At 43.6% G+C, this 24,248-nt stretch overlaps 2 protein-coding genes across 2 annotated transcripts; one reads left to right on the top strand and one right to left on the bottom strand.

Moving 5' to 3' along the window:
• On the top strand, positions 3,873 to 6,639 carry LOC8063488 (phosphomannomutase/phosphoglucomutase). Its single transcript, XM_002459927.2, has 5 exons — positions 3,873 to 4,667; positions 4,777 to 5,766; positions 5,880 to 5,992; positions 6,125 to 6,265; positions 6,343 to 6,639. The coding sequence occupies exons 1-5, from the start codon at positions 4,038 to 4,040 to the stop codon at positions 6,407 to 6,409; spliced, it is 1,941 nt and encodes a 646-aa protein (XP_002459972.2). The 5' UTR covers positions 3,873 to 4,037; the 3' UTR covers positions 6,410 to 6,639.
• LOC110432497 (sodium/hydrogen exchanger 6) lies at positions 7,167 to 18,164 on the bottom strand. The gene is made up of 22 exons (XM_021453011.1): positions 17,654 to 18,164; positions 15,359 to 15,410; positions 15,175 to 15,234; positions 15,005 to 15,029; positions 14,848 to 14,933; positions 14,658 to 14,769; positions 12,529 to 12,591; positions 12,419 to 12,438; positions 12,245 to 12,342; positions 11,425 to 11,453; positions 11,002 to 11,033; positions 10,857 to 10,904; positions 10,717 to 10,777; positions 10,537 to 10,634; positions 10,379 to 10,454; positions 10,255 to 10,274; positions 9,710 to 9,807; positions 9,521 to 9,630; positions 8,702 to 8,779; positions 8,036 to 8,133; positions 7,873 to 7,955; positions 7,167 to 7,660 (listed from the first exon to the last, which is right to left on the bottom strand). Exons 1-22 carry the CDS (start codon positions 17,868 to 17,870, stop codon positions 7,614 to 7,616), a joined length of 1,611 nt encoding a protein of 536 aa, XP_021308686.1. The 5' UTR covers positions 17,871 to 18,164; the 3' UTR covers positions 7,167 to 7,613.

Genomic DNA, 24,248 nt, shown 5'->3' on the forward strand with positions numbered 1-24,248 from the left:
CCTCATCAGAATCCGAGCTTGTTGCTTCATCAACGAACGACACCTTTTTGTTCCATGCTCTCTTGGGCTCAAACGGCTTGATGTCTTGATCAGAGATTCTTTGCACTAGATGACTTAAGCTTTCAAACTCCTGAGATGCATATTTGTCCCTGATGTGTGGCAACAAACCCTGAAAAGCCAAATCGGCTAGCTGCCGATCGTCCAGAACCAGACTATAGCACTTGTTCTTGACTTCCCGTATCCTTTGCACAAAACTTTCAACCGATTCATCATTGCGCTGCCTCAATTTGACCAAATCGGTAATCTTTTTCTCATGGACCCCAGAAAAGAAGTATTTGTGGAACTGTTTTTCCAGATCGGCCCAAGTAATCACTGAGTTGGGAGGTAGTGATATGAACCAAGTAAAAGCCGATCCGGACAATGATGATGAAAATAGACGAACCCTTAATTTGTCCCTGTTACCAGCTTCTCCGCATTGAATGATGAACCTGTTGACGTGTTCCATGGTCGACGTGTCATCCTGCCCAGAAAACTTAGTAAAATCCGGTACCTTGTACCGATGTGGAAGCGGGATCAAGTCGTATGCAGGAGGATACGGTGTCCGATAAGAGTAAGTATTGACTTTGGGTTTTATCCCGAATTGGTCTCTCATTACTTCAGCAATCTTATCGGCCCAGTATGCATTGGCATCTTGCCGATGGGGCGGCTGCGGATCAGGTGCCTGCTGGTAAGCCTCCACGTGTCTGTTTGGTGTACGATCTGCACGGAACATTGGGTTGATCATCTGGCCTCCAACCTGTGGACCACCAAGCTGCTGCCCGCCAATCTGCTGTCCGCTGACCTGCTGCTCGAGATTCATTGACTGGTTAGGGATCCCCTGATTCTGGAATCTGGGATAGATCTGTCCTTGCTGGAACCCTGTAGCCTGGTGACTCTGTTGGGGCGTCTGCGGAAAGACTTGCTGCCCAAGCCATCCATTATTAGCGTTCATCGGCATAGGACCTGCCGATGACTGGTAATTGGGCATCATCATTGAATTGACATACCCTAATTGAGCCATAGACCTCTGTTGCATCAGCATCGAGTCTGCCGATGCGTTAGGCATCTGGAACATTGGAGCTTGAGAATTCCCAGTGTAAGGTCTTGCAGTAGTAGTTGTAGTGTACTGGGGACTCTGGTTCATCGGCATATTGGGAGGTGCCGATGCCATAGGAGTCTTGCCTCTCATATCAGTCGTCTGCGATGTACCCGGCGTTAACTCTGGAGGCATGCCGTAACCCCACCAGTTGGGAGGAGGAGTTAACCATGTCATTGCTGATGCTAACAGATCTGTGGCAAGTTTAATCTGCCCATCTGAAGTCTGTGGATTAGTTGTCATCGGCATAGACTGTCCATTGGTGACTCCTAATGTACTTGGAGGAACGGTAGTTTGTGAACCCGCAGCGGCCGCAGCAGCCGATGGAGCTGTGACCACCGGGGACCCTGGCTGATGATAAGTAGGGCCCATATAATCTGGTGGCAATTGTCCTTCCTTGAAAGTTCTTGCCACGGCATTGAAAACCGTATTAGACAGTACACCAGCTTGGTTGATCAAAGCACGGTTGATAGCGCTGTCAACCATCTCTTGAAGTTTGCCAGGATTGGACTTAAAAGTAACCTGCCGAGGTGCCGGCAGTGCATCCTTCTGAATCACTTCACCGCTCCTGTTCATGCTGAAGGACCTCAGGCATTGCTGCTTGTAATCCTCCATGGCTTTGGCAATAGCTTGCTTCTGCTCATCCTTGAGATTGGCTTCCGTCACGGGATGACGTTCTCTTGATCAAACTCAGAAGTCGACATGTCGATCTTGATCTTGAATCTGTCCCACTGGGCGTGCCAAAAGATGTGTTGGTGCAAAAGTTGATCTGCAAACACAAAGGGCTAATACCCGATTCAAACGTTAAGGCGTGCCAGCCGATTTGACCTTACTATCGTCAAAGGTGGTAACTCGAATACTTTAGTCCTGACAACAGCGATGCGCCCGGATGTCACGGCTAAGAGGTACTCACGCGGAACTTGAGAATGCGCCGAGCTTAAGTCGACGAATTCCTAAGAACTCGTAATGAAAAGGAAAAAGTATGACGAAGTCGTCGAAAAGTAGATGCTAGAATATGAGTAAAAACTTGTGTTTTATTGATTGATTCTTACAAGGCCCTAGGGTCTATATTTATACCCTGCTCAAAGAGCTTCAACCAGACACGACTAGAATTCGAATTCCAAATTACATAGAATCCGTATACAAAACGATTTAAATAACTAAGGAAAACGTAAAGCTATCCTCCCATGACGAGCTGGAACATTTCCACAAACCGATCGGCAACTCCCAGACTCCCTCCGTATCATCAACAGACTCCCTTGTCATAGTCATCGGTAGACTTCCTTGTCGTAGCCATCGGCACAGACACATCACTACCCATAGACTTAGTCACGTTCAATCTCTCCTTCATCGGCAACCATCCTCATCGGTAATTCATCCTGTAGACAAAACACCGCCGTCCTATCCTGCCGGCCTGTACTCTACCAAACATGGACACGTGCCCAAAAACGGTGTCAACACAATCAATATCATACACAAGTTTTACATCTACTTTTGCATCTACTTTCTCGACGACTTCGTCAACTCGCATATTTTCTTTTGCTTACGAGTTCTTAAGAATTCATCGAGTCAAAAACTCGATGAATTCTCGAGTTCCGCGTGAATACCTCTTGGTCGTGACATCCGGGCGCATCGCTGTTGTCGGGACCAAAGTATTCGAGTTACCACCTTTGTCGGTTGTAAGGTCAAATCGGGCACGCCTTAACGTTTGATTCGGGTATTAGCCCTTTGTGTTTGCAGATCCACTTTTGCATCAACAACGGGCACCAGCAACTAATGTGATGACTTGTTGACGATATAATAGGGTAGTAGTAGTAGTAAAACTCAATGATGCAAACTCTGTGTAATTCCCTACAAATACTTTTGCTAGAAATGCATCGATCTATGCATTATATACAATATATTGTTGCAGTTTGTCAATGGCTGCAGTGATATTTACTATCACCAATTGCTTGTACGTACAATTTTTTAACCATATACATTAATTCCTACATAGCCTAACTTGCATCTACTACAATTTACATGTCATAACTACTGTGGGTACTATAGACACACGTTTAGGATATACTACACATGTTTACTACCGGCACACGTATAGAACGCATATATGATACAACTATAAGTACTCGAGATGTGTGTTGTGAACAAGCATCTGCAAAAGCATATGCGTCTGCAATAAGAGATGTTACTCGAGACACGTGTTATGAACAAACGTTTGCACGATAACAAGCTGAGACACGTCTATAGCTTTAGACCCCCGCTATATCAGACTCGGAGAACACCACACGCGTTTGTAATAATATCTTCTTACATACGCGCGTTGATCTTGCGCGTGTTGATCTTGTCTGACCGACGACTCCGCTGGCCAAAAATTAGAGACGTCCGTCAGTATAGCAGGTGTGAATTTAACGCTTTCCCAAATATCAATGTTTCAGATATTTGAGAAATCTGATCCTGCCTAGTAAACTTGTAATAGGATAGGTCTGCTTTTCTCTTGCACTTTCGGTTTCTGTGTGCGCTAGTAACCCCAGCTTTTATTTTGTGAACCTTTATTTGCTTTCAATAAAAAATCTCCAGTCCGCCCACGCGTGGGCGTGGCAGATTGGCGCCTAGCTTGGGCATTCTAATGCAGATGCAGCTAGCTACTGGCCTACTACTATCTCTCAGCACCACAGAACTAGCTATCACACGCCTCATTCTCAAAACACAAAAAGCTATCACACGCCTCCACCCCACATGCTCTATCATCAAGTCCGAATTAAGCATCCCGACGACGAAGAACTCCCTCCCTGCTGGCCTCGACCGACTGCACCCGGCCAAAATATCCATATCTCTTTCTCGTCGAGATATTTCCCAGGCCAGGCCGATCGACGCGTATATCTTCTCCGGTCTCCGATGATTCATGCATCATTGGCATTGTGCCATCATATTTGCTGACTCGTCGCTGCATGCTATGGCCATGGTCACCACTTCGCCGGCCACTCTACAGCCATCATCGTCATCATGCAAGCACGCGAGCCGCGGCGTGGCCCGGTGCTGCCCTGCTCCTCCTCCTCCTCTGCTGTCGTGGAAGAGACGAAGCAGCGGCCAGCAGCAGGTGACGACGACAAGGGCCACGGCGGCGAGCTCCCGTGGGCAGCCGCCCATCGGCGTCGCGGGTGTGGCCGGCGGCGAGGAGGAGGGCGACAGCATCCGGCGGCTGCAGAACGGGTCGGACGTGCGGGGCGTCGCGCTGGAGGGCGAGAAATGCCGTGCCGTGGACCTCACCCCGCTGGCCGTCGAGGCCATCGCCGAGAGCTTCGGGGAGTGGCTGCGGGAGGAGGAGCTCCGGCTCCGGGGCGAGGAGCCCCAGCAGCAGCTCCGGGTGTCCGTCGGCCGCGACCCTCGGCTGTCGGGGCCGCGGCTCGGCGCGGCGCTCTTCGCGGGGCTCGCCAGCGCCGGCTGCTCCGTCTTCGACATGGGGCTCGCCACCACGCCGGCCTGCTTCATGAGCACCATACTGCCACGCTTCAACTATGACGCCTCTATCATGGTAATAATAATAACAACAATAAACTAATTAATAGTAACAACGCTTTATATACGTTTGTGTCATGCATGCATGCATGCATATATGTTTGTTTACCGTTGCATGCATGCAGCTGACGGCGTCACACCTCCCCTACACCCGCAACGGCCTCAAGTTCTTCACCAAGCGCGGCGGGCTCACCTCGGGCGACGTCGAGACCATCTGCGACCGCGCGGCGCAGAAGTACGTGGCGCGCCGGAAGATGGGCCTCGGAGACACGCCGCCGCCGCCGCCGGTGGTGATGCGCGTGGACCTGATGAGCGCCTACGCGCAGCACCTCCGCGACATCATCAAGCAGCGCGTGGCGCACCCGGAGCACTACGACACGCCGCTGAGGGGGTTCAAGGTCGTGGTGAACGCCGGCAACGGGTGCGGCGGGTTCTTCACGCGGGACGTGCTGGAGAAGCTGGGCGCCGACACCACGGGCAGCCTGCACCTGGATCCCGACGGGCGGTTCCCCAACCACATGCCCAACCCGGAGGACGCGACGGCCATGTCGCTGACCCGGGGCGCCGTGCTGGCGCAGGGCGCGGACCTGGGCGTCGTCTTCGACACGGACGTGGACCGCAGCGGCGTGGTGGACGCCGGGGGCGCGGCCATCAACGGCGACCGCCTCATCGCGCTCATGTCGGCCATCGTGCTGGGCGAGCACGGGGGCACCATGGTCGTCACGGACGCGCGCGCCAGCGACGGGCTCACGAGGTTCATCGAGTCCAGAGGGGGACGCCACTGCCTGTACCGCGTCGGCTACCGCAACGTGATCGACAAGGGCGTGCAGCTCAACGACGACGGCGTGGAGACGCACCTGATGATGGAGACCACCGGGCACGGCGCGCTCAGGGAGAACTACTTCCTCGACGACGGCGCCTACATGGTGGTGAAGATCATCATTGAGATGGTCCGGATGAAGCTGGCAGGGGTGGAGGGAGGGGTAGGGAGCCTCATCGCGGATCTGGAGGAGCCCGCAGAGTCCGTGCTCTTGAGGATGGACGTCTTGGGGGAGCCCAAGCATGCCAAACAAAGGGCGACACAGGCAGTGGAGGCTTTCAAGAAATACATCATGGTAATATAAGTTTTTACACGAATTTCACCATGAATTATATATTAATTCTGATGATAGGTCGATTCGATATATATGGCCTGAGTAGAATACTGATGAATATGAATATTAATTAGGAGGACAAACTTTCCGGTTGGGTGCTCGATGATTGCGGGGATTGCTCAGTGTCCGAGGGATGCCTCGAGGACTCAAATGATCGTCCCATCGATGTCGATGCATACATGTACAGGTATCATCTAAAGTACATGCTTACATGTTTCACCACTCACCACAAAGTCGTACGTACTCTTCTAATTAAGTCAGTCCACGCATTGCCACCACGATGACTGACTATCGAATGCTCGCTACTTTGTGAAAGCAGAGCGAAACTTTACGACGAGAATGAGAGAGCACTAGGCATGGTCCACCTTCGTCAAAGTGTGCATAACCCCAATATAGCACTGAACATGCAGTCCTATGTTCCTGGTGGTTGCAAATCCATGGCAAAGGATCTTCATCAGAGGTACAGAGACAGATCCTAATTAATTATCCTCACTCAACTTTTAGAAATTTTATTTATTTTGTGCTTCTGGATTCTAGGTTTTTGCTCGCAAGTGGGCTGAACGAGTTTGTTGACATCAGCGAAGTGGAGAAATTTATCAAGTAGTGCTTATATATGGTCTTGTTAGATTTACCCACCCCACCCTGTATACATTACAGTTCAGATACTAGCTAGGAGTTCACTACTGTTGCGATCGAGGGTACATCTGTTACATGATTCTCTCATATCCCTTCCATGGTGAACCTTGTATATATTTAGCAAATGTAGATAGTTGTATTTTCGATTCTATTATAATGATCTTAGCGATTTCAAAAAAAAATAAGATTCACAATCTATGTACCATGTTGCCCCTTCCTGTCACAAGAATGGCAGAGAATGGTAGAGGACAACTTTCCGGAGCATCATCGGCTCCAGCTCACCAGCTAGCTCAATCCCTACATGTTAATGGCAGTACCTGAGCTAAAATTCCAGTTCAAACCTAAACCACGCCAACCATTTCAATACCGAATTACTCAAGTCCAGAAAAACATACAATTTTAGAACAGAACCATGTTTAAGTATTATGTTTGACCAATTATATAGATTAAAAAACTATAAATATTTATAACATAAATAAATATCATTAGATTAGTCATGAAATATATTTCCATACTAAATTAATTTAGAGTCATAAATATGAATATTATTCACTAGAAATTTAGTTAAACATGAACAACTTTATTTGGAACACAACCCATTGTTGCATACCTTCCTAGATAGAGGGAGTACTTTCTTAAAATAGGAGTAAACGTAACGTCGGAATAATAAACATCAACGTACTTTCCTGACCTGGGATGATATTTGCTTTCAGTGCTGTGGAGAATCTTCATAATCAACCATGGGACCATTATTATAGTACGCAACCAGCCAGTGAGACAACTGGTGCAACGCGTCACTTTAGAACAAGCGCATAATAGCCGACATATTGAACAATGATCTGGTTTATTACAATCAACCTTACTCAAGGTAAGGTCTATAATAACCAGACAAAGTTCTAACAACACTCTGCTTTTCATCTGGAGCCCCACGAAATTCCCAAGTCGGCCTAGAAATATATACATGCTGCCTGGCTATCATCATCCTCATCCCCAAGGGGAACAACTGATTCGAGCCTTATGATTTCTGTCCTACAGTATACAGATATGCTCTGCCATATGCTACTCAACTACGTATGCTCCTGCTATATTTTGTTCAACCAAATCACACACGCTGTCATGCACGTCAGTTCTGCTCCGTGTATTTAGCTTGATATGTAGAGTATCAAATTCTACTATTGATCATAAAATGCGAGCCTTCGGTTTTGGGGTTGCTGACCGGCTGCAATGAATTAGAGAGCAAACAATTTCAGAAATAAATGGGAGAATCAGTGTTTGTATGAATAGCCAAGGAAACTGACAAGATTTAGTAGACTATATAAAGAACGAAGATAATTATGCTACACAAGTAATCATAAGTAGCACACAAACTATCAATTCCATAGTTTGGTGACATCATTTACTGCACAATTGTTAAACAAATAAGTCACTCACTGAAGTCATCGTCATCGTCGTCTGTTTGACTGGTGAAGAATGGAGTGAGATAGTTCTTGTCAAGGGCAGTGAATGATGTCGTGCTGCATCATCATTAGAAAAAAGGATAAGCTATTGTTTCTGTGACATGACCTCTAAGAAAATGAAAACACAGAACAAATACCTTTTGTGGAATTGTTTGAGTTTCATTCTCAATCCTCCCCCAGATGATGTACCTTCTTCATAACTTGGAGGCATATAACCATTGTTGTCCTCGTAATTCTAAGAATGGTGAAAATAGAAATGTTAAATAGCCTCACATGTTTTTTTAAGGGCCTCAGATGTGTTAAAAGAAAGGAAATAGTGTGACACAAAAGAGTAAAATAACCTAAAATCATTTAAATGAGTGAGACTAAAGGTGGATAGTCAACCACACTTCCACTAAGCATAGTCTAGGTCTGTCTGGAGCAGTACCAACAAACCCCTTAACAAAATAGCCAAATTTTGGTACTGTAGTTTTAATATTTTGGCTACCTTTATGGTATTCTCCCTGTCTCACTCAGACGCCACAATATTAAAAGAACAGCCCCCTCCCCGATGTCATATTGTAGTACAATAGCCAGAGTGTGCTGTAGCAAACTGCACAGAAGTTTACCAGTGCCCATCCTAGTGGAGACTAGAAGACAGATTCTTCCATTTATAAAATGTTAAAATACAAGTAACTCGTTCGGAAAATTGAATGTCTATGAACTCATCCCAAAATGTGAATTCCACTAGATATTCCAAATACTATAGAATGGTCATAGTCACATGTCTCATACAAGTAAGCTATAAGATAAGCAAGTCTTACTTCTATTGATGTGTTTTCATCTCCAACAACATCCAAAGCTTCAAGCATAGTCCCTGTCGACCCTCCAATGAGAAGTACCTGGGTGATTAGTCATAGTTGATCAAAGCAATAAAGTAGAGATTTCAAAAAAAAAACAATAAAGTAGACTTGTAAAGATATAATGGTTATGTTGTGTTTCATTCCAATATATAGCATTTTTTTTCTTTGAACATGCAGGAGAGTAGAGTGTCATTTTATTTTATTAAAGAAGAAGGAATAAAAATATGAAAGCCACATGCCCACACATACTAGTTAATTAGAAAAATCACGCCACAGGTAGAAGATAGGTGAGCAATAATACGATCTAAACCAGGGAAGGAAACCATGCTTGTCCCACAACCAAGTTCCTCAGATCCCTGGCCCAGCAGCACACCAGACGGTACTTTCTTCAGTTACCACGACCACCATATTCACAGATGGTGAGACCATAACATATGGCATTTCAGAAAGCCTATAATTTCAACCTTTTACAAAGAAAACATGTTTGCTTAACAGACAGAATGTGCATGCTACTAAATTTAATTAATATATATGAGTTCGCAGAATTTACATTTTAGCTTTGCAATAGGCAACCAGCAAATGCTACGAGTGCACCAAACTACAAGCACTGTGACAGTTGTAACTGAACTACAACCCTAGTGCATTATCTCATGGAACTGCAATCGACATGTATGTTACCAAGCTGTAACAAAGACACTGCTCCATTTAATCACATATGGGCACTCTAGTTTATGTGAGATGTCCTGTGGCAAAAAAGAAGTGTCAAAACTAAGTAATTACCGTCAAAACAACAATGGCTGTGGTAGTGGTGAATATCGTTTTTCCATGTCCTTCAGGAAGTTCATGCACAGATTGGAGAGCAAGTGCAAAAGCCATGGCCCCTCTAAGACCTGTTTGCCAAACAAAATAGCAATGAGAATCATAAATTGTCAGTTTACTGTACAAAATCATAACTATAATGGCACCAACCGCTGAACCAGAGTGCTTTTTGATGCTTTAGAGGTATACGCCGATGTTGTGGCCGAGACATGTTAACCAAGTATGCACAAGAAAAGACATTTGCAGCCCTATACATTAAAAAGATGCATAAGTTTACCTTGAAGCGAAAAAAGAACATATTGGATATAAAGTCCTCCAACAAATGAAAGCAGTAAGAATGCAGCCGATTGTTTGTCACATGCATTGAGGCTTAACTTGGATAAAATAGATCAAATTTTTGGAATAGATCATTTTTCTAGAGTACTTTACTGTAGAGTGCTTGTCAAGGATGAAGTGTTCACGGATCAACCAATTCTATTCCTCAAAGCAAGCATGAAAATAAGAAGCAAAGAAGGTGATGGATCACCCGATTCCTCAAACCAAACACCTCAAATCTCAGTATAGGCATTGCACAATGATAAAATTCATGTAAGTCCCAAGATAAGCATTGCTACAAACTATAGAGAAACAAACATAGATATGTGGCTATGTAATTTAGTAACTACTACAGTTGTAAAGGGATATTGTAGCAGTACCTTGCAACAACTATGAATATCTGTTTTTGAATAAGTCAAGGAACCAAACTTAAGCTAGACAATTGAAAGTCCACGACCAGTAATTGTTCTTTAGTTAAATGGATGAAATGATTTTTAAGGATACAATTGAGAAGAAGATGAAGCCAACATGTGACCAGCTATGCTCTTCCATGGCAATATCGAATCCCATATAAATGAACCTAGAAGAAAATAAGGAACAAAGTGCATGGTTATATTTTCCAATTAGGCAATTACTCAACTAAAAGTGCTCCTGATGCTTACACAAATGTTTCAGCTAAAGATGACAGTAAATGGAAAAAGGCGGAAACAAAGCGTTGTGAGTTGTCTGACAGATTGGAATATGTGTAATGCTTCATAACCTGAGGATAAATATGAAATGTGTCAGGTATAGCCACAGTACAAGCATGAATATACAATATGGTGAATGGCAATAGCACTTACCATCCCCGTAAATAATATAGAAACAATCCCTGACAAGCCGAGTCCTTCAGCTAACATGTACCTGTATATAGTCCACAAAGTTCCACTGAAATAGATCTCCCAAAAGGGAAAAATACATTGAAGTTTAGAAGTATTCTTACGAAAAGTATGGAAAGAGAACAAAAAGGCAGCACTCCAAGTTCTGCAGACTGAAAGAGTAAGCAGATCAGTAAATAAATTAACATATACCAGTCAGTAGGAACAAAAGAAATACTGAAAGTGAAAACAGGCAGCAAGGTGACTTACTTGTCAACGTCCAATCCAGCATATTTGAATAGGTATTAAGTGGTCAAGGGTTCACAAGATCATATAGTAACTCAATGCACAGTAGAGTAGCTGGTGTACAATAGCAAATAAAATGCTCCAAGTTTGCATCAAGCTTTCTAGAAGTCAACACTACAGATTCACTAACTACTACATGTATTAGGCGAGAAGAACAAAGTAAAAAAAAAAGTATGCCAAGTTGCTAACAAATTTGCTGTGTAAGTTGGCTAAAAGAGAAAATATATTGAGTTGATCAAAATATGCTCCACAATACATCTGACAAAAAATTAAAAGCACATTACATTAGATCACAGATCAATTGTAATAGGTGCTCATAGCTATTCATTCATATGATAGAAATAATTGAAACAAACATTTGGATTTAAGACTTAGGAAAAAGGATATAAGAGCAGAGATAAATCCAACTCCCACACCTGCAAACAGGATATGGAACAGTTATATAAGCTCGTGAATGAATAAGGACAGGAAAAAATACAAAATCAGAGAAACTTTAGAAGAGTGAAAATATGTTTATTCCCAGAAAAAATCCATCCTTAACTCAAAAGAGACATGCAACAAATATCATTTAAGCAAGAGAGTCTCTCTTGGTTTGTTGTTTCAAGAATGACAGAAGAAAAATAAGTGATATAAAATAACTGATCACCGAAGGCTTGAAACATTAAAACAAAACTACTCCATGACACTGCAAGGTTCAGCAGCTCAACATGATACTTTCACTGCTCAAATCGATATTGTTTCCAAAAGTGATGGTGCAAATAAATATGATAGGAAGCTAAAAATAGGAATCTGACCCAGGGCAGTTTAAAGAAAGCGAACAGGAACACGTGCTTTTGTGCTTTGAAAACATGATAATGTGACCGTGTACCTTTTGGTAAAGAATAGCCCAGTATTCAACTATACTGTTAGATTCGTAACATGATATTTTACCAATGCTTATTGTAAGACTGTAGATGTAAAAACAACCAAACAGGCAAATGCTGCAGCAGATTCAGTTGAAACAAAATTGCACCTAGACCATTTTGCCTATTTATAGGTTCAGCAAAAGACAAAGCCTTAGATTCTAAAAAATGGTAGAAATGGAAATTCCCCAGTACTAAATCTTGCAAGACGTGAAGTGCCATATTCCATATGCACACGATAGTAGAGAACAAAATTTTGTAAACTTTAGAGCCATGTGCAACTGAATGTGAAGCAAAAGTGCAACCTGATGACATTGAACCAACAAAGGTTTCAAGAAATTGGAGAATCATCATAAAAAGATTCTCGCCACCTGCTGCATGACTTCTGACTGATGACATTGTTCTGAAGAAAAGTATGTATGTAAGCAAGAAGCATATGGTTTTGAAAAAATATGCATCAGCTCAGAGCCAGGGCAGACCTGTAAAGAGAAATTGCCATCTGTCCATTCCAAACAGGGATACAGGCAAGTTAGTCATAAGTACAAATATGGACTATTCTTACATAAACTGGAAAGAAGTGAAAACAGACCGCATCATTCAAAACAGATTCTCCAAACACCAAAGCATACAAGTTAACATCAGAGCCCAGTTCCTGTACAGAAACAAATTCAAAGAGTTGTATATTATCAGTCTATGGACAACCTTCAGAATCAGACATTTTCCCAGCCTAATGTGTACTTAAATCTAGGCCATGGTTAGCACTGGAACAGAATCTGTTTAATGAAAGACTAAGGAGTAAGGATGTCTAATAGAGCATGTAAGAATGGTTGCTTAGCACAACTTCACTAAACTGATGAAATCTACATTAACTTTACAGCTAAAGATGACATCTGTTCTGATGAATCATCAGTATATACTGATTATCATGGATTTTCATTTTGAAACTTATAACTACCATAAACAGTTATAACTCTATGAGAAAACAATGGCACTAAGATTTTTTATCCACTTTTTATCAGATAGTGGGAATGAGCCTTTTCCTTTCCAGATAACCTTAAGTTCTGATAGTATCAAGTCATCTAGGGTCTGTTTGGTAGACTGACTATCCCTGTACAGGCCTGCTGGGGCTCAAATAGAGTTGTTTGGTTGCTCCTTTTCGGCCCATAGCCAGGCTCTAGCAGGCCGCCATACGCCTCCTAGCCTGGCTCCCAGAAAACGGACGCTACATTCGTTTTTCTGGGGCCAGGCTTGGCCAAGCCGCTCGCCTGCTTCTCCACCCATCTCATCACCACCGGCCTTCTCACCGTGTGCGTTCGATTCTCTATGGTCCTATGCTCGCCAATCCTCTGCTGCTCTGCGTGCTCGGCCGGCGTCCCTCCACCTACGAAGTCAGCACCCACCACACTGCGAGATCCAGCGCTGCCAGCATGCTCCGGCCATCAACGCAAAAGGCTCCCGCGGTGCTCGACGATGAGCTCGCGAGGTGTCCGTGCTCCTCCCCTTTGGCGGCGAGATCTCGTGGTGGCAAGCCGGGGTCCGCAGGCGAGTGTCGTGCTGTCGTGCTCCTTCTCCGAGATGCTCGCCATGCTCTGAGCTGATCCCGTGCTCGGAGAAGAAGAGGGCGACGACGAAGCTGCCGAGGACGAGCTAGATGACATCAGCCATGGAGGCAACGGCGAGCAGCACGAGTGCACGACGCCTAGAGGAAGACCCAGGCGAGCACGGTGAGCATGTTGTGTGCCTTGCAGTCGCCGCCAAGGTCCATGAGCCCTGTGCACGCCTGCTCCTCCCCATCGAAACACGGTTAGAGCGTCCGTGTCGCTTGGCTTCACTTCCATGCTTGTCCAGGTGTGGAGGAGGTGCTCGTCCAGGTGCCCAGGTGCTCGTCGTGCTTGCCGGATGTAGAGGAGGTGCTCGCCATGCTCAACAGCCATGGCGTCAAGTAGCAAATTCCACCACCGTGATGTACCCACCACATGTTTGTGTAAATGGGTGAAAGGAGGTATCTTTACCAGTTTCATTCTATACAAAGTAATCCAGGCAACCAAACATATCATTCTTTAACCAGGCTTAGATAATACAAGCAACCAAACAACTAGAGCTTGGCTTGTTGTGCACAGGTTAAGCTTGTCCAGGCTTGAAATCTAGCCAGGCTAGAAATAAGCCATGAAACCAAACAGACCCCTATTGTTCATTTCACACTGCAGCTTAGGTTACTATCTGACATGCAACTGCATAAGCTAATATTTATTTTAGTAGCCAGCAAAACTTTCTATGACTAGCTTTCTATTTTGAACAAATGAATAATAGGCTGCATAGTTGGGCTGGTTAGGCTTTAAAAATGCTACAAGGCAGGGATGATCAAAATAAATTCCACATATCTCTTTCAAATCCCCAACTTAATGTGTAAAATATGATTTACTGATTGTTACAATAAACCTAGGCTAAAGAGCATACTTAAAATCACTAACAACTAAAGTATCAATCAATAAGCATGTAATGTTTCATAAATGAGAAACTAGAACACTGGAGCTTCTTCAAAGAACAGAGACAACTTTAAATATTAACTGGTGAGATCCTGGCCAAACTTTGCATTAATTCGTAGATAAGAAACATAGGGATAAGGTCAAACATTTCATTAAAATGGTGTTTAAAATGGTGTTGAAAATGATATCAAACTACAAGTTCAAGAATTACAACAAAAACAAATCCACGGACCTGGAATATTGATAGCACTGTGACAGGGTCAGTTGCAGATATGAGAGCACCAAACATAAGGCATTCAACCAGTGGAAGCTTGTACATTAGAAATGTCAGCCCACCAAGATAGCTGCAGTATAATAAAGAATAGACTCAGGAAACAAAATATTTCAGCAAACCTGGTCAACAGAGTTTGTTAATTGCTTACACAAGAACTCCTGTCACAACAGAAGCAATGAATGTCCCAAGAATTGCAAAAGTTACGATAGCCCCAAAGTTTGCAAAGAATGGTTTCTGTAAATCAATTAAGAGATTTCAAAAGGTAGCTTAGATAAAGAAATATGTAGCCATGGTGAAGTACTAACCGGAGATAAGCTGAATCCCGACTGGGTATATTGAAGTCAAGGAATACAAATTTAATATTTGAAAGTACACCAGTACAAATGCTATGGATAAGCATTATGGTAGGTAGTAGACCTTTCTTTTCATCAAGAAAATCCAAGTGATAGGAGAAAATAATTGCAAAAAAGGATATAATATTATCGGAGGTAATAAGAACAAGAAGAAGAACTCTTCATGGAAGTTGAACCACGTCCTGGAAATTGAAGTAAACAGGACAATCAATCGTAGCATGCTCAAATCTTGTGCAAATTTAAATCACAATGAATGAACAGATATTGAAAATGTATAACAAATAAAATTGCAAAAACAATACAAACCTTGTGTTGGTCTCTGTATTTGAAATATTAGCCAGGCCACCAACAACTAAGCCTGCAATAGAAACATTGAAGTTCCACAGTTAAAGAATGGCTGCACTGTGCATGAGCCAAAAATCAAATAAATAGACCTTGAGGGAGCACCAATTTAAAGAAGGTACAATAACAACAAGAATAATGGAAAGCACCCAATTGTTTCTCCCTACATTCTTTTTACTGATTCTGATTGGCTGACTCACCTAAGTAATTGGCTTCACAGAAGCACACTTTACATACAAGAAGCCTACTTTTTCCGGTGGTTCTCATTAATCAAACAACAGAAGCTATTGTGAATCACTACATGGAATTGTGCATTTTTTTTTTCTGGTGATCAAACTTGAGTGTTGAAATTTGTCAGTCCATAATAAATACCAAAAAAACTTTTTAAGTCCTCTTGTGTGATGTTTTGGGAAGCAATTTTGCTTGACTGCAATGGATATAACCTCCCAGCATGCTTTACCCTACAGCTACAAGTATGCATTGTTGACATAATTTTTTTCTTGGACAAACATGAGAGATGCATATGATTATATTAAGAAGAAGAAAATGGTTTAGAACCCATACAGACACCACACACCATTTATACATGCTCGCCACTAAAAATAATCACGTCAAAAACGACCTCAACCAACAAATCAATTGTCAGTAGGTGCAAGAGCAAGCAGATGAGAAACCCGTTGAGCCCTAGCCAAACACCAGAGCTGTAACTACTCCCTAATGATGGAAGCATCGTAATGATTGTGTCTTCCAGAACTTGAGGCTGAATGTTCAGGAGGTTACCATTGCTGTGTGCATGGAGGGTGGTATTTGGTGTATGGCCAGGGCCTCCAAGCTCACACAGCTTTTATCCAGGTCGCTCCCCTCTGGAGCTTAAGTCATGGGTGTTGTTGGCCGTCTTTTAGTTTGTGGCGCATTGTTGTGCTGTGTGTGTCCTGGTGCTCGGGTTGGGTCTCCTAGACCCATGTACTTGTTTATCTACCTTAATGAAATGACACACAGTCCTCCTGCATGGTTTGAGAAAAGAACTCCTCCCTAATGCGCACTTCAGCACTAGCACCCCATTCAAGTTAGGCAATATCCTATCACCCCATTTGTTGATATGAGGATGAAGGTAAAAGATGATTCTGATCTAATCTAGTCATCATGTACCATTTAGCACAAGCTACCAAGTCACCTTATGACATCAGTCAACATAAAACCATGACAGGCCCATAGGCTTCAATAGAAGAATTTTTTTTCTTTCAAAGGTACCACTCAATGTGTATTACTGCAATAAATTTCAGTGATCAAGATTACATACCCCACGAAGATGATTTTTTGTCTTTTCACTAAACCAAAGGTTCTTATTTCCATACTTTAGAGATAGTTCAATGACTCACATTGCCTAGAGCTAGAGGGCACATTTTGGATAACTTTCTTCAAGGGGATTACCATAACCATTTACCCTCAAATAAACTTGCTCTATCAACATCTTTAGTATGACATCACAAATAAGGATTTCAAATAGAAATGGTAGCAACAAAACAGAAATCTCCTTTATCCAAGTTAAAAGTACCACGAAAACAATTTGCCTAGTGCTATAGAAAGGGATGGTGACATGAATTTCAGGTTTATGTCTATAACAATTCAAACACGGCAAAGTTAGAAATAAGTATTGACCAAAAGAGGCCATTTTGAGTTAACATTCAGCAGTTACTTTCCTTAGAGAGTCAAGGAGCAAGGAGCCTAGAGATGATTGTTTGGAAGAAAAAAAAAAGGAGGAGACTAGAGATGTGAAACTGAACTGAACGTAGGCATTGCATCCTGAGGATACAGGCCACTGAGTTAAAAGCTGTTCGGACAGGTACTGATGATAGTCAACATGTCAAGGAACAAAAGCAATGATGAACTAACCATTATGTTTTTCATAAGTTTTACAACATGGACATGCTCCAATTTTGTATGAACTCGACGAAGCATACTAAATGAACTTCAGAACTAAGGACTTGTAGCATCTAACATCATCGTCCTAAATGAATCGCCCGCAGCCACAGTGTAGCACAGTGAGTAGCCACTATGCGTCTATGCCTAACATTTCAGCCTGGAATACCCCCGAGTTCCTACTGCTGCAGGTGCACAGAAGTGATCGATCCCTTCGACCATCCTACATCCCTGAAATAACTCCCGTGATCCACCGGGACTCCTTACTTCCAAATTCACACGCCGTGGGAGGAGGGCGGCCAGGGAGGTAGGTAAGGCATGGTGGTGATGCGTATGTACCGATGAGGAGCGAGGCGCTGGCCTCGGGGAGGTAGTAGAAGCGGTGGCGGCGCAGGACGTGGCCGAGGACGAAGGAGAGCACGAGCATGGAGATCTGCAGCAGAATCCCCACGCCGGCCACCTGCTGCTCCTTCCCTGGCGGGGCGAGGGGCGGCGGCTGCGCCAAGCCGCCGCCCGCCGGCGGCGAAGCCGAGGCCAGGCGCAGCTCCAGCGCCATCACCCCCGACGGCGGCGCCGGAACCCCCTAGTAGTCTCGCTCGGGCGTGGCCCGGTCAAGGGATTGGGCGGGGGCGGAGGAGGTTCTAGAAGGAAGTCCGGGGTCTCGTGAAGAATTCGCTCGGAGTCGGAGGAGGTAGCGCGGGGTGGCCGGGTGGTTCGCTTCGCGGACGGCTCGGCTTCGGGGGAAGGAAATGCGGGCAGTGGTGGGCCCGCGATTCCTGGACGCCGAGGATGCGTACAACGCCCGGTGCTTCGTGCTAGAATGTCATGTTGTTGTTGCTGCTGTTCGATGCTTTGATTCGATTGTTCGGCAAGCTTTCGTGCTTGTCTTGTTCGAACCAACCAGAAAGGAAAAAGTCATCGGTCTCGAAGAAAGAACGGGCTGCAAATTTGATGTGTTTTGTCCATTATTTACGTCTTTGTACGGAGAGAAATGGTCAACCTTGATTTTTGAATTGCGAGAGATACGACTGAAAACGAAGTCTCTTGAAGTTGAAGGTATTCGGCCTTCGTGTGATGTATTCCGTATAGCCAAGGTTGAAAACGGACGGAAACGAACGGAAAATCGCTCTATCATTTTCATTTTCATATTCTTAGACGAAAACGGAAGCGGAAGCCGGACAACCGGAACATATAGCACGATAGACGGAAACGAGCGGTAAGCAAAAAATTGAACCGGAACATGTAAAGCTGCATATAATAGCGCAAATACAGAGACCAAAATGCAATACTTAATATCAAATATGCACAACCAGTGACTAGTGACCACATTAATACAATACCACATATCCATAGTCCATAGATCACAATTAACACAAATATGAATAATCCATACATCGCATAAGAACATATCCATAGTCCATAGATCACAATTCATACAAATATGAATTATCCATACATCACATAAGACAAGAGACATTTTAGGTCATATTGGGCTTGGGGACTATGTTGGGCTACTTTCCTGTTTTTATGAAAAACGGGATAGAAAACGGGATATCCCGGTAAAAAACGGGATTCCGCAAATACGGACGGACAAACGCTCTACCGTTTTCGATCCCGCTCCCGTTTTAATCCGTCCCGTTTTCGGTCCCGTTTCCGTTTATCCCATAAAAAACGAAAACGAACGAGAAAATACGGTATACGGTTGCGGACGAAACGGGATCTATCCCGTTCGTTTTCAACTTCAAGTAGGTGTCTCCTCTCTAATGGGCAGTGCATTTTGTTTATGTGCAGAGAGAAGGACCCGTGAACTTGTTTTGTTTGAGGTCAAGGCATTGTTTAGTTCCCTTAAAATTTTGCAAAATTTTTCACATTCCTCGTCACATTGAATCTTTAGACACATGCATGGAGTATTAAATATAAACGAAAATAAAAACTAATTGCACAGTTTAATCGGAATTTAACGAGACGAATCTTTTGAGCCTATTTAGTCTATGATTGGACAATATTTGTCAAATACAAACAAAAATGTTGTAGTGTCGATTTCCCAAAATTTTTCGAAACTAAACAAGGCCCAATGCTAACCAAGTGACCATGTAACAGTAAATTCATGCATCCTACTTCTATGAGCCATAGTATTTCAATACAAGTATATATACCTATACATACACACTACTTTGAATACAAGTATATATTCAACCTCTTTGAGCACTCTCTATGAGCCCTGATCTTGATGAAGTCACCTAAGGGCATGTACAACATGTTACCGATAGCCATTTCTATTACATCATTTTTGCACAAAGCATCCTCGTAAATAGCAAGCAATGAAGGAAAAGAGTGAGCTAGTCTCATCTCGTGAGGCGACGCAATAGTATGTGCTCCCAGTTCTACCCGTCGGCTAAACCCGCATTGTACATCCACACCCACACTATATATGCACTATGTATACTCACGTTAATGCTAAAAAAACAAGTTGTTCGCGAGCATGAAGCCTTCGATGTAAACTCTCATTTGTGTTTACCATCAGTGTCGCAGGCTTCATGTCTTTTACAAGTCACCCCAACGTCAGATTCAGTTGGCACAATAAATTCTAAAATTTCACTAGTGACATCTTTAGTCTCACCCTAAAAGACCTACTAGAATCCTTTTCACAATCTACGGGGTAAGAGTTAATTACAAGGAGTCTTGCCTTGTCCCTTTAAACCTTATATTAAAAAAAACAACTCCTTGTTGGTGTCTTTGGCTGCAAATTGGACTGCCTTTTCACTTACCTTGGGTTGCCTTTGGTTAGTACAAAACCTCGGTTGAGCATTATGGTCCCTTTATGAATAAAATCGAGAGGAAGTTCACTAGATTCACTGCAACATCTAACTTCCTGACTCATGCAGTAGGACTCCTACTTGTCACCTTGATACTCTCTTCCTTACCCACTTATACTATGTGTACTTTGAAAATCCCTGTTGCAGCCATTTAATATATTGACAAAGCAAGACACCACTGGCCCTAGAGAGAATCTGATTTTAATGCCAAGATGAAACCATTGGTGGCTTGGAATAAATGTTTTTAAGCCAAAAATAAAAGGTGGGGTAGGAATTATCTATCTGCTTAGAAGTCAAAATAAGGCCATTCTTTTGAAGCATCTCGACAAATTCTATAATAGGAAGGATATCACATGGGTGAAACTGATTTGGAATCCCCATTACCCACATGGTTAGGTCCTTCATGTTTTTAACTAATAGAGGCTCCTTTTAGTGGAAAGATGACCTAAAATTATGTTACATGTTCAAAGGTATTGCTAAGTGCAATATTAGGGATGACTCTACATTGTTTTTTTTTGTCTGATCTTTGGAATTACAACATTCTATAATCAAAATTTTCAAGGGTTTACTCCTTTGCCAAAAACAAGAACATCTCAATTTCATCTACCCTTGTCAAAGCAGGCTTTCAAGAATTTCAAAGTCTTCAAGCCCTCATTCAAGCTTTACATGTTGATCAAATTCAAGGGATTATTGGGAATACATTTGGGAAAGCAAGAATTACTCCTCGAAGTGCTAACTGGATTTGGAACTCCAAATGCTATAACAAACTCTGAGTCTTTTCATTGCTTTTCATGATGGATAGACTGAATACAAGAAACATTTTGAGGCGGAAAAAGCAAAGGCTTCAAGGAATAACTATAATTGTGTCCTCTACAACAACAACAACAACATTGAGGAATCTGCGTTTCATTTGTTCTTCAGCTTGGCAATCTCTTGGCATAAGTTGGGACTTCACAAAGGAACTCTTCCAAATGATGCAGCATGCTAAGCTTCAATATCAGAACCCCTTCTTTACAAAGAGCTTGGCAAATTTGGAAGCAAAGAAATAAATTTATTTTTTATAGAGGTTGCTTATCCTTTGGTTCTTGCAAAAGCTTCTTCTATGAAGAAGATAGACTACATGCGGACATGCCCATAGATTCAATGATAAAAATTGCCCTCTCTTTCTTTCTTGTATAGCTGCCCTCGATTAGCAGCCTACCTCAGGTTCGCTTCTCTGCGCGGTTCCTTTGAAGCCCCTTGTTACAATGTTGTTCTTGTTTGAAAGCCCTAGTTTGGTTTTGGATAATTGATGAAACCCTAAGTACTAACCTCTATACTAAGTGTGTGTAGATTTAATGAGGTTGGTACATGCCAAGTGATGATCATGGTGATGATGGTGATGACCACAAGTTGATCAAGTGCTTAACTTGGAAAAGAAGAAAGAGAAAAACAAAACCCTATGGAGATCAAGGCAAAGGTATTGCTTAGGGTTTTGGTTTTGGTGGTCAAGACACCATAGAGGGTGTGATCACATTTAGGATAGATAGCTGTACTATAAAGAGGGGAATTCTTTTGCTAAGCGGTTATCAAATGCCACTAGGTGTCCTTGTTCTTGTGCATGCATTTAGAACCTAGTGAGCTAACTTAACTCCTTCGAAGAAAATGATTGTGAAAATGCTAACACACGTGCACATGTTGGTTTACACATTGTGGTGTTGGTACACTTTGAGAAGGAGGTGGAGTTTGAAAGGTAGAGAGAGGATGGGTTCCTCTCTTCCTCCCGCCGAGCTTGCGAGGCTGGATTCGGCGCTTTTGAGAAAATGAAGTGCATATTTTCTATTGTGCCGGTGGGAAAATTGGAGAAGTCGTGGGAGTGTTTCTCGCTAAGAAACACTCACCGGACACTGACCTAGAAGCACCGAACGCTGTGCCTATGCGTCCGGTGTGTAGGCTGCCTGGCTCAGCTAGGGTTAGGCACCGGACGCCACGCACCGGACGTAAGTTGGAGCGTCCGGTGTTCTGAGTCCGGTGTCCGCGCGTTTTGCAATGCTCCCTGGGTTTAAGTCTGGTGAGCACCGGACGGTCCGATGCTCAGCGTCCAGTGACCCCTCGAACTTGCAAACCTCTCTATGTTTAAGACCGGTGTGCACCTGACGCGTCCGGTGCCAACTTAGGAGCGTCCGGTGCTTTGCAGGTTACCGTTAGACTCTGACGCGTGAGATTCAAAAGATGACACGTGGCTGACTTTAGAGCACCGGATGCAGGTGTTGAGCATCCGGTGCCCCCTGAAGAGCATCCGGTGACCCCACAGTTTGCCCAGTGAAAGAGCCAGTGGCTCTTTTTGTTTGAGGGGCTTATAAATACGTGGTTGCCGACTTAGGGCTGACTCTCTTGGCATTCTAACATACTTGATATCCTTGTGAGCCTAAGCAAACACCTCCCTCTCATCTCCTTCATTGATTACTCATCTTTGTGAGATTGGGAGTGATTCCAAGTGCATTTGCTTGAGTGATTGCATCTAGTGGCACTTGGGGATCATTCTAGCGGTGGTTTTCTTGTTACTCTTGGTGGTTGCCGCCACCTAGATGGCTTGGAACAGTAGAGGAGCATTGGCACGAGTTGGTGATTGTTCATGGCCATCTCCCAGTGATTGTGAGGGGTTTGTGCCTACCTCGGCGAAGAGCCAAAGGCAACATCAGTGGATTGCTCGTGTCATTGAGCTACCTCACTTGTGGGTAGGTTTTTGTGGTGTCCTAGTGAGGACGAGGATCGTGCTACACCTCTTAGCCACCGAACCACCAAGTGTTGGTCGACACAACGGGGACGTAGCGTGCCGGCAAGCACGTGAACCTCGGGAGAAAAATTGGTGTCTCAATTGTGTTTGATTGGCATTCTCCCTGTGCTTGATTGTTTATATTGGTGATTGGTTCATCCCCTTGTTGACGGTCCTTAATGCTCACATTTAACCATCAACTAATCATGGAAAAGTATCCAAATGCAACGAACACCCAGACTTAGGGTTTTATCTGACAGAATTCCACGAGTTTTGGTATTTGTCTATTTCTGCAGGGGGTTATCAGGAAATATGGAGGAAAGACCCACACGTCGGGTTTACATAGAGATATTAACGTGTGCGCCAATTTTCTATCATCTAGAAGACTCCAGAAGCCACGGGAACGAACGGGAAGCCGAGCGGGCCCAGGGGCAGGGCGCCCGCCGTCCCCCCTTGGGCGCCCGCCCAGCTACAGGAGTCAATCAGGCTCCGCCTCGTGGATCATGCTCCACCGACCTAAAGGATTAAGGAAAACCATACAATTAAGGTCGGTTTGATCCTACGGTCCACGTTCATTTGGAAGGGCTATATAAGCAGGCCCCTAGCCCCTTGAGAACATACCTCTTCTACAGAATCAAAGCTAGGATTTCAATTATTTATCCAAGTAGAGAGGATCCCTCTAGTTCATCTAGTTCTAGTTCTAGTTCTAGTTCTAGTTAGTTCTAGTTGTAATCTAGAAAATAGGGAGAGAGAAGAGGAGAGCGGAGGAGGAGCCGGATCTGTCGGATCTTCCTCAACATTATACTTTTGCTGCAACTGGTTCGTTCTTCATTGTTCTCCAAGTTCTTCAATTCATAATTCCTGAGTTCTTTAATTACTTTTATTTACATTCAAGTTATTTATTGGATTCCCGCTTGCATCAAGTGCTCTAGTCTTTATAACGCTAGAGTAGTAATTAATAGATTAGACGTGGTGTTTCGTCTTGCAATTACCTGGAATTGCACCCAATCCTGCGGATTGTTGTGGTAGCCCTAGGGTAGTGACAACCCTAACGGTCGACGTATTCCACCTCGTTCGGGTCGGTGTTTGTAGGACCGTAGTCAGAGCTTCCTAGCCCCCTTCTCATCTCTTTCTATGGTTAGTGTTCTGATGTCCCGAAATAAATAATCTTTGAAGTAATTCTTGATTCTTAGATCAACTAGAGAACTCTCAGAAAACTTCCTCTTTTCCCACCAAAAATAATTATATAGTTATCCTTGGGCGATCTTGAATCTTAATTAGTACACTCACATTCCGTGAGGAAAATTGATACTCTAGAATACTCCCGGGTGAAAGCTACATCGGTATCTGTGCGCTTGCGGAT

Source organism: Sorghum bicolor, chromosome 2 (genome assembly GCF_000003195.3).
Source record: "Sorghum bicolor cultivar BTx623 chromosome 2, Sorghum_bicolor_NCBIv3, whole genome shotgun sequence".
Taxonomy (NCBI): domain Eukaryota; kingdom Viridiplantae; phylum Streptophyta; class Magnoliopsida; order Poales; family Poaceae; genus Sorghum; species Sorghum bicolor.

Excerpts from the sequence above, each read along its gene's own strand:
- LOC8063488 (XM_002459927.2), top strand. The coding sequence starts at position 4,038 with ATGCATCATTGGCATTGTGCCATCATATTTGCTGACTCGTCGCTGCAT. Across the intron at positions 4,668-4,776 it reads ACTATGACGCCTCTATCATG|CTGACGGCGTCACACCTCCC; the intron begins GTAATAATAATA and ends GCATGCATGCAG. Across the intron at positions 5,993-6,124 it reads GTCGATGCATACATGTACAG|AGCGAAACTTTACGACGAGA; the intron begins GTATCATCTAAA and ends TTGTGAAAGCAG.
- LOC110432497 (XM_021453011.1), bottom strand. The coding sequence starts at position 17,870 with ATGGCGCTGGAGCTGCGCCTGGCCTCGGCTTCGCCGCCGGCGGGCGGC. Across the intron at positions 10,455-10,536 it reads TCTTTAGCTGAAACATTTGT|GTTCATTTATATGGGATTCG; the intron begins GTAAGCATCAGG and ends ATTTTCTTCTAG. Across the intron at positions 9,808-10,254 it reads ATATTCATAGTTGTTGCAAG|GGCTGCAAATGTCTTTTCTT; the intron begins GTACTGCTACAA and ends TTTAATGTATAG.